This window comes from Rhinopithecus bieti, unplaced genomic scaffold (genome assembly GCF_001698545.2).
Source record: "Rhinopithecus bieti isolate Rb0 unplaced genomic scaffold, ASM169854v2 scaffold_7888, whole genome shotgun sequence".
In the NCBI taxonomy this organism is placed as follows: Eukaryota; Metazoa; Chordata; class Mammalia; order Primates; family Cercopithecidae; genus Rhinopithecus; species Rhinopithecus bieti.
The window spans coordinates 1,013,357-1,023,229 of NW_016805944.1; the positions used below are offsets into that span (position 1 = coordinate 1,013,357).

The 9,873-nt window shown below is 52.3% G+C and overlaps 1 protein-coding gene across 1 annotated transcript in view; it reads left to right on the plus strand.

Annotated features, from left to right (window-relative positions):
* The first annotated feature begins 542 nt into the window (after positions 1-542).
* Positions 543-9,873, plus strand: part of NOVA2 (NOVA alternative splicing regulator 2) — a 39,738-nt gene continuing 30,407 nt past the window's right edge. The window contains exon 1 of the mRNA XM_017874269.1: positions 543-694. Within this exon, the coding sequence (XP_017729758.1) occupies positions 610-694 (85 nt within the window). The 5' untranslated portion in view covers positions 543-609. The remainder of the gene's footprint in view (positions 695-9,873) is intronic.

Here is a 9,873-nt window from a genome sequence, read left to right on the forward strand (position 1 = left end):
GGAAGAAGATGCTCGGGCCAGCAGCCACCGCCAGCCCCGTCGCCGTCGCCGCCCGCGCCCGCCGCCCCCCGGGTCCCCACTAGCGGCCGCCTCCGCCTCCCACCTCCGGCCACGCTCCTCCGGCCCCCCGCCCCCGAGCAGGGTCTGGGGGCTCGGCCCTCTTGCCCGCGGAGCCAAGAGGAGAGGGGGTCTTGTCCCGCACCCGAGTGGCGCGTCCAGTCCAGCTCTGTGGTCCAGGAGGACCCACCCCTCAGTCTTTCCCGGCCCTTCGGAGACCCCCCTTGGCCCTGCATTCTGCCTCACAGCCGCTCCAGCGCTCTGTCAGCCCCCCGAGAACCGCTCCCCCTACCCCGCTTCCCTCTCCGGGGCTCGCCCCTCCCCCACCCCTCGCCGCCCCTTCCCCTCCCACGTCCCCTCCCCTCCCCCTCCTCCGCCCCCCGCCCCCGCGCCCCCCACCATGAGGATGAGTGCCGCCGGCGCGGTGCACGCCTCTTCACGGCCTCCGCGGCCCGCAGCCGCGCCGCCCCTCGCGCCGCCGCCGCACAGCAGCCGCCGCCGCCGCCGCCGCAGCCGCCGCAGCAGCAGCAGCCGCCGCCCCAGGCCCCCCCCATGGAGCCCGAGGCCCCGGATTCCCGCAAGAGGCCCCTCGAAACGCCCCCCGAGGTGGTCTGCACCAAGCGCAGCAACACGGGAGGTGAGAAAGGGCTGCGGCTCCGGACGGGGGAGCGGGCAGGGGCCCTCGCCTTTCTCCATCCTTTCCCCCCCTCCAGTGGCAGGTGCAAGGGCTCTGGGGAGGGGAGAGACACCCCTCCCCGAGGTGGGGGACAGAGCGGAGAGTTGAGGAGGGGCTGGACCCCTCCTCCTCTCGCCGAGGCCCGGGGCTGGGAGCTTTGTCTGCGAGGAGAGGGATTGGGGGGGAGGGCGTGATAAGTGTCCTTGGGGGGCGCAGAGGATGGGGGCGTGAGAGCCTCAGGGCAGATGTCTGTGTGTCCTTGAGGGGTGTGTGATGTGACCCTTTCGGGGCAGGGGTGTTCCCCGGGCTCGCGTGTCCTGGCTGGGGGAGGGGAAGGAGTAGAGGCCTGTGGACCGGGAGCTTCCCAGCCTCCCTCCCTGGGGATGTCCTGAACAAGGGTTGTCCCAGAGGAAGGCTTCTGTGGCCCTGGCGGGATCGTGCGTGGGGACAGGCTGGGTGGGTGTGTGGGGTGAAATGGAGGAAAGGGTGGGTGTGTAAAGCTAGGTGGGAGAATGTGAGACTAGGACAGGTATGTATGTGTGTGCATGTGTGTGTATGTGTGCCCTCTACGGCCTGGATGTGTGACATTAGGGATCAGGAATATGACAGCATAGAGGGGGTGTATGAGAAAGGGGACAGGGGCCGGGCTCCATGTTTGAGACCCTCCAGTGGGTACGTGTGACAAGGAAAGGTGTGTGCTTGTCACCCCCGAGGGGGCTGTGGCAGAGTGTGACACATGAGAGGGTGTGTGTGACAAGCAAGGGGGTGTGTGGGGGATGCTGAATGGACTGGTCCTGGGCGTGAGCCAGAAGAGGCCGTGTAGATCAGAGGAAAGGGGTCCAGTGTGTGTGACACAGGCGTGGCTGGGGTGGGGTGGTACTCAGAGAAGCTGGTGAGGGGATGTGACAAGGAAAGGGTGTGGGTGTGACTCCAGAGAGGCTGTGGCTGGGTGTGACACATGGAGGTGTGCAACAGTGACATCAGAGGGGGTGTGTGCAACAGGGAAGGTGGGTGTATGACGAGGGAAAGACTGGGGCTTATGGGTGAAACGCACGAGGGTGTGTAAAAAGGAGAAGGAAGGATGGGTCCCCATGTGACAGGGCACGTGTGCGTATGACACCCAGCTGTGTGTATGGGTGTAACAAGGAGAGGTGTGTGTGTGAAATGGCTGTGTGACACCAGAGATATGGGGATGATTCTGCGTGTGTTTGACAAGGGAGAGTGTATGTGTGTGTCCTTGTGTATTGGAGATTGCCGAATGTTTGACACCATGGAAGGCGGTGTGAGGGAAGAGAGGGGCTCTCCCTGGGTGTGTGACCCAAGGAGGTGTGCGTACCCGAGAAGAAAAGCCCAGCTGGCAGCTCTAGGTGCATGCCCTGCTGTGGAGGGCTCAGGGAAGAGGTGGGATTTCTTGGGGTCCTTAGAGCCCAGTCCCCTAGCTCCCTGGTAAGAGGGAGACCCCAGAGAGGACAAGCCCCTCCCCGCGGTCACCTTGCCAAAATCTCCACTTCCTCTGGTCTTTTCCTCCGGATGGGAGAGGGATGGTTTCAGGCAGAGTGCACCCTTTCCTCTCCACCAGGCCTGGCAGTGGGTGGGGTGGGGGCCTCCCACCTCCTCCCTGCGGATGAATACAAGCCGACTTTCTTCCTCCCATCCTAGCCCTCCCCCACCTCCACCCAGGTGGGACAGGAATCAGGGACCCCTGGATGCCCGTGAGGGTGTCCAGCAGAAATTGGAGGAAAGGGAAGTTGGGGGAGGGGATGGGAGGGAGTTTCCTGTCCTTCTTCCTGCTCCCCCACCCCCAGCACACACATGAATATGTCCCTGACTTCCTTCCCTCCTTCCTGCCCCACTGCTGTTCCCAGTCCCGGAGAGATCAGGGACCCAGGAGGTCCCTGAGCCCAGTCAGACTGTCTAGCCCTCCACCCACTAACCTCTAGAGGGTAGGGGGTTCCCACCTTTCTCTTAAAGGGACTGAGATGCTTAGAATCTGATCACTTTGCAGCACAATTTAACACTGATGCCAGTGCTGCTAATAACAGTCAAATCTGCCTACTTGGCACCTACTACTCTGAGATATGGGTTAATATCTCAATACAACCCCTGGGAGAGATTATTTGAGCATCTTTTTACAGATGAGGAAAACTGAGGCTCGGCAAAATGAAACCGCTTGCCCAAGGTCACATGGTATCTAAGTGATGGAGCTAGAATTTACCCAACTCTGGGCTGCCTGGTTCCGGAGCTCCTGGACAAAATCACTGTGCTATCCTGCCTCCCTCCACAGCGGGGAAATTAGGATGAATCTTTAGGGACCATCTCCTCCAGACCGTCTCCCACCCTACTTCTGTTTACCCATGGGGAAACTGAGGCCAGGAGATGCAGAGGGACAGGTCTCCATTGACAGAAACACACTCAGGGGCAGGGCTGGGCAAGGGTCCAGGACTTTGACCCCAAAATTGAGGGCTTCTTTCAATAATATACATTCATAGCTGGGGGATGCTGGCTCAACCCATCCCCTTTTCTGAGCCTCAGTGTCTTCATCTGCCATATAGGCACATAAAAATGATCATAAGGAGCCGGGCACAGTAGGTCACGCCTGTAATCCCAGCACTTTGATAGGCTGAGGCGGGTGGATCATTTGAGGTCAGGAGTTCCAGAACAGCTTGGCCAACATGCTGAGACCCCGTCTCTACTAAAAATACAAAAATTATCGGGGCATGGTGGTGGGCACCTGTAGTCCCAGCTACTAAGGAGGCTGAGGCAAGAGAATCGCTTGAACCCGGGAGGTAGAGGTTTCAGTGAGCCGAGATCACGCCACCACACTCCAGCATGGGCAACAGAGCAAAACTCCATCTCAAAAAAAAAAAAAGTCACCGTGAGGATAATACTAACAATAGCTACCTATATTATTGTTTAATGCCTCACGTGCAATTTCTTGTCATTCTCCCAACATGCTATGATGGAACAATAATAATCAGTTATAATAATGGCTAGACTTATGATACTACAGTATGCCAGGAATTATCATGGGAAGTGCTTGACATGGATCAATTCCTTAATCCTTACAACAATTCTATCATGTTAACCCATGTTACGGATGAACAGCTGAGGCACAGAGAAGTTAAGTCACTTGCCCAACATCACTCAGCTGATAAGCAGCAGAACCATGATGTGAACTCAGGCGGCTGGCTCCATTGTGTGGGGAGACACTAGAATGGGCCTTATTTTTGGATGGGGAAACTGAGGCTTAGAGGAGTGAGGGCTTTTCCTGGATGTCCCAGAAAGCAGTGGCCTACTGGACAGATGAGATTCTTGCCCCTCCTGCCCGCCTCTGGGAGTAGATGGGAGAAATGGAGGAGATGGTGGCAGTTCACGCTCGCTTCTGGGCACTGTGAGTGGCTGGCAGATGCTGCTGGGAGGAAAACGAGGCATTAAGGGCAGGAAGACTTGGGTGAAGAGGTTGGATGGAAACTCTAGTCAGGGACTCTTTGCAGAAATAAATGACCCCAGTCTGGCAGGACAATAACAAACGGTAGCCCCCCTTGATATAGATCGTAATTCTTAAGCTGCAATAATAATGGACCCCCGTACTCCTGACTATATTCCCACCTCTGTCAACCCCCCAAAAATAAAAACCCATATACAGACACATATACATATCTCACACCCTCAACATAGCTTACACCAGCCAGATCTTGCACCTAACGTCCCTCTTTTTTTCTTTTCTTTTTTTTTTTTTATTTCTGAGACAGTCTCACTCTGTCACCCAGGCTTGGAGTGTAGTGGTGCAATCATGGCTCAATGCAACCTTGACCTCTCAGGATCAGGTGATGATCCCATCTCATCTTCCCCAGTAGCTGGAACTACAGGTGTGCACCACCACACCTGACTAATTCTTTGAATTTTTTTGTAGAGACAGGGTCTTGCTATGTTGCCCAGGCTAGTCTCAAATTCTTGATCTCAGGCGATCCACCCACTTCATTCTCTCAAGGTGCTGGGATTACGGGTGTGAGCCACTGTTCCCAGCCATAGCCCTCATTCTTTGTTTTTGTTGTTGTTGTTTATTTTGTTTTGTTTTGTTCTGTTTTTTGAGACAGAGTCTCACTGTATTGCCCAGGCTGGAGTGCAGTGGCGCCATCTCGGCTTACTGCAACCTCCATCTCCCGAGTTCAAGCAATTCTCGTACCTCAGCCTTCTGAGTAGTTGGGATTACAGGCATGCGCCACCATGCCCGGCTAATTTTTATATTTTTAGTAAAGATGGGGTTTCATCATGTTGACCAGGCTGATCTCCAACCCCTGACCTCAGGTGATCCACCCACCTCGGCCTCCCAAAGTGCTGGGATTACCAGCGTGAGCCAGCATGCCCGGCCACATTCTTTATCACGAAGTCAACATCACCAGGGTTAAGAGCCCCTCCTAGAATGAGATCTTTCAGGATTCATGTCTTGCCACTGTCATGTGCTTGGTGTGGAATCCTCGGGCAAGTTATTTCACTGCTCTGGGCCTCAGCCTGCTTGTCTGAAACATGGAGGCAGGAAGATCTACCTCTCCGGGTTGTGTGCGTTAGATGAGATTGCGTATGTGAAGTACGTAGCATAAGGCTGGTAGTTGGTAAGTGCTCAGTAAACAGTCGCTATCATCATCATCATTATTATTATTATATAAGTGCCACTGAGAATGTCATTTTCCCTTTTCACCATCCAATGGTGATTCACTCCAAGAAAACCGTGGCCCATCTGCCTTTCTCTCAGTCAGAGACAGTCACAACTCAAGGCAGCATCACACCTTTCAGCATCTCATCCCTACATAAGCACACTCTAGTTGTATTGCATTTCACACCAAATAGGCAACACCGCCATTCACAAAAGCACATCACACGCCTGAAGCCCCGCCCCTCCTTGGCGTACTGCTCCCACCCCACACCCTCACCATCCTCTGCCAGCAGCATCCCCACAGGCTCCCGATGGCAGTACCGATGTCAAACCCCAGCCTCCTCGTACCCTCACAGAACATACCAGCTCTCCCGTCCCCAGCCCCTAAACAAAACCATGAAGTGCCATGAGGACAACACCTAACATTGATGTTGCTTCCAGACTAACACCAAAAACAACACCTCGACAACCCACAGCCCTTCAGCTTTACTTCTGTCATTCATGACCCCCAAGATCAAAGCCACTTTAGAGGGTGAACTCTCTGACACTAAAATAGGCCACTCTTACTACAACACCCTAAATCTCTTGGGTAGGCAATGGTTATTTATGGAAGGGGGAAGGGAGTATTGGCTGATTTTCTTTTTTTTTTTCTTTTTTGAGATGGAGTCTTGCTGTGTGACCCAGGCTGGAGTGCCGTGGCACAATCTCGGCTCGTTGCAACCTCCGCCTCCCAGGTTCAAGCGATTCTCCTGCCTCGGCCTCGCAAGTAGCTGGGATTACAGATATGCCACCACCATGCCTGGCTAACTTTTGTATTTTTAGTAGACAGGGTTTCACCTTGTCGGCCAGGCTGGTCTCAAAATCCTGACCTCAGGTGATCTGCCCACCTCAGCCTGCCAAAGCACTGGGATTTTTGAAAGCCATCAGAAGCATCCCTAAGGGGTGGGTACAGAAGGGGCAAGAGCAGAGACTCAGTGACTAGAAGGGGAAAGATGGCACCTTTCCAAGGTGGAAATGTTTGAAATTGCAGCAGGAAATTAATCAGGAGACCTGAACTTGCTATCTTCGGTTCTTCAGACTCTGCCATTGGGTAGAGGGAGCTGCCTGGACCCAAGTGAAGAGTGAAGAGTGGGATGGGAATGGGTGGGTGCGGAGTTCTGGCATGTAGATTCTGCCTCATTAGAAGGGAGAACTTTCTCACAAGCAGTGCCTTGGTTGTTCAAACAGGGTGGGCGTGTGTGATGGCTGAGGGCTCTGAGTTCAGCTGAGGTCACGTGTCTGCCCTTGCTGCAAGGAAGGCTGATCAATAGAGACCTGGTTTCTTTCTGGGGAGGTAGAACTCACATGGTGGGAAACTCCCCCAAACAGAAAAGATGTGCAGAAAATTCTGGGAAGGACCGGCACAAACTGATGCTCACAATGGGGGACTCCTGGGAATTCAAGTTCTGAGTCTCTGCAGGGGAGGTCTTAGCCAATCACTGTCCATAGGAGACTCACTTGAAGAGGGGTCTCCAGGAGTCAGATCTGCACTAGTTTAATACAACAAGATTATTTAAGGTGGTCCATGGACAAACTTTTTTTTTCCTTTTTGAACATCGTATGTTTATATTAATGTACGTTAGGGAGAACAAAACATAACCAGCCCTTCAAGCTCCAGTTATTAGCAATGATTTTTAAATTTCTTCTTTCTTTCTTTTTTTTTTTATTTGAGACGGAGTTTCGCACTTGTTGCCCAGGCTGGAGTGCAGTGGCACCATCTCAGCTCACTGCAACCTCTGCCTCCCGGGTTCAAGCAATTCTCTTGCTTCAGCCTCCCAAGTAGCTGGGATTACAGTCATGTGCCACCATGTCCAGCTAATTTTTTGTATTTAGTACAGATGGGGTTTCACCATGTTGGTCAGGCTGGTCTCGAACTTCTGACCTCAGGCAATCCATCTGCTTCAGCCTCCCGAAGTGCTAGAATTACAGGTGTGAGCTACCGCACCTGGCCTAATTTCTTCTTTAAATAGATGCATTTAGGCCAGGCACGGTGGCTCACGCCTGTAATCCCAAAACTTTGGAAGGCCAAGGTGGGCAGATCCCTTGAGCCCAGGAGTTCAAGACCAGCCTGGGCAACATGGTGAAACCCCGTCTCTACTAAAAATACAATAAATAAATAAGTAAATAAATGCATTTAAAATGAATTTAAAGGAAAGGGACCTTGTCTGTTCCCTGCTGCATCCCCAGCACCTGAACCAAGGACTGGAAGGTCATGGGTGCTCAGGAAGGATTTGTTGGAGAAAGGAAAGGAAGGAGAGAAGAAGAGAAGAAAGAATCATTCCAGTACAGAGGGACATAAAAGGGGCAAAATTCTATAAGTTGGCATGAGAAAGACAGGAATTAGGGAGAGGCTGAGTGCAGAGAATGGAGACAAGGTCTCGCTTGTATCAGTGAGAGGACATTCCTCCTCCAAGAAGGAGGGAAAAGTTTGGGACAGCCCCCTAGGGAAATGGGTGATTAACAAAGTGGGATTGCCCCTCCTTCTCCTACCTCTCAACCCAACCCACAAATCCCACGTGTAGGGTGCTTGCTCTGTGTCTGATGCTGTGATAAGCACTGAAGTTGTGTTCATGGTGTAGGCAATACTGATAATGAGGATATCTAACATTTCTCAAATCCTCTATGTGCCTGGGACCATCCCAAGTACCTTTCCTTACATTTTCTCTTTCATTAATTATAGTAACCCCATGAGGTAGTACTATCATGATTCCCATTTTATAGATGAGGAAAACTGAGGCCCAAAGAGGTGAGGCAACTTGCCCAAGGGCATAGAGCCCATTAGTGGCAAAATTCACTTTTTTTTTTTTTTTGAGACAGAGTCTCACTGTGTCACCCAGGCTGGAGCGCAGTGGCCCGATCTTGGCTCACTGCAACCTCTGCCTCTCGGATTCAAATGACTCTCCTGCCCCAGCCTCCCGAGTAGCTGGGAATACAGGCGTGTGCCACCAGGCCCGACTAATTTTTGTAGTTTTAGTAGAGACGGGAGTTTCACCATGTTGGCCAGGCTGGTCTCAAACTCCTGACCTCAAGTGATCCGCCTGCCTTGGCCTCCCAAAGCGCTGGGATTACATGCATGAGCCACCGTGCCCGACCACAAATGTCACTCTTAGTCTAGAGTTGTTTCTGCTGTTTCATACAAAAATTCTCAGGCAGTTTGAAGAAGTACGAGAGAGGGGGCAGAAAATGGGGAAGAGGGTGACCCCAGTTTTCTTCAGTAGAAGATGAATACCTTCCACCCTCAGAGGGAAGCGGAGAAGATGCTCTGGCTGGAGAGAAGATGGGAAGTGAAATTGAAGACGCAGAGAGAGGATGGAGTCGTAGGGATTAGTGAGAATTCCCTCCCCATCTTTCTGAGCCTTCCAGGGATAAAGTACCCCATATCTGTGACAAGTTTAGGGTGAGGGTGGGGAAGAGGACATCTCCGTGAGTCCATGGAAGAGAATGAATTCAGTAGGGTTCAGGATGATTGGTAGGAAGGCACCAGAGAGGGGTTAATTACCTAATAGGCTTAATGGTCTGATTAAGCAAGTTTAAGAGGATTGCCTTGGTTTTAGGGAAACTCCTTAATTCTGGACCCTTCCCCATGCCTGCAAAGCCACATGTAGCCCCTCTTCCTACACCTCCATCTTAAACACATAAGGAAACAGAACTTTCATCTTAAGAGACCAGGCAGAGGCTGGGTGTGGTGGTTCACGCCTGTAATCCCAACACTTTGGGAGGCTGAGGCAGGCAGATCCCTTGAGCTCAGGAGTTCAAGACCAGCCTGAGCAATGTGGCAAAACCCTGTCTCTACAGAAAAATTTAAAATTACCTAGGAGTGGTGGCATGCGCCTGTAGTCCCAGCTACTTGGGAGGCTGAGGCAGGAGGATTGTGTGAGCCCAGGAGGTCGAGGCAGCAGTGAGCTGTGATGACACCACTGCACTCCAGCCTGGGCGACAGAGAGAAATCAGGGAGAGTTAGAGTAGTTTCTCTTTTATCTGTTCTATATGTTGAGGTTTTACGTGAGACATTGAAAATAGGCTTCCTGGCTGGGCTCTGTGGCTCACCCCTGTAATCTCAGCACTTTGAGAGGCCAAGGTTTGAGACTAGCCTGGCTAACATGGTGAAACCCTGTCTCTACTAAAAAAAAAAAAAAAAAAAAAAATAGCTGGGCGTGGTTTTGAGCACCTGTAATCCCAGCTACTCGGGAGGCTGAGGCAGGAGAATCTCTTGAACCCAGGAGGCAGAGGTTGCAGTGAGCCAAGATAGCGCCATTGCACTACAGCCTGAGTGACAAGAGCGAGACTGTCTCAAAAAAAAGAGAAAGAATGAAAGAAGGAAGGAAGGAAGGAAGGAAGGAAGGAAGGAAGGAAGGAAGGAAGGAAGGAAGGAAGGAAGGAAGGAAAATAGGCTTCCTTCGCTTAAAAGAAAAAGTTGAAAAACCATTGGGGAATGGTTTAAGACCTT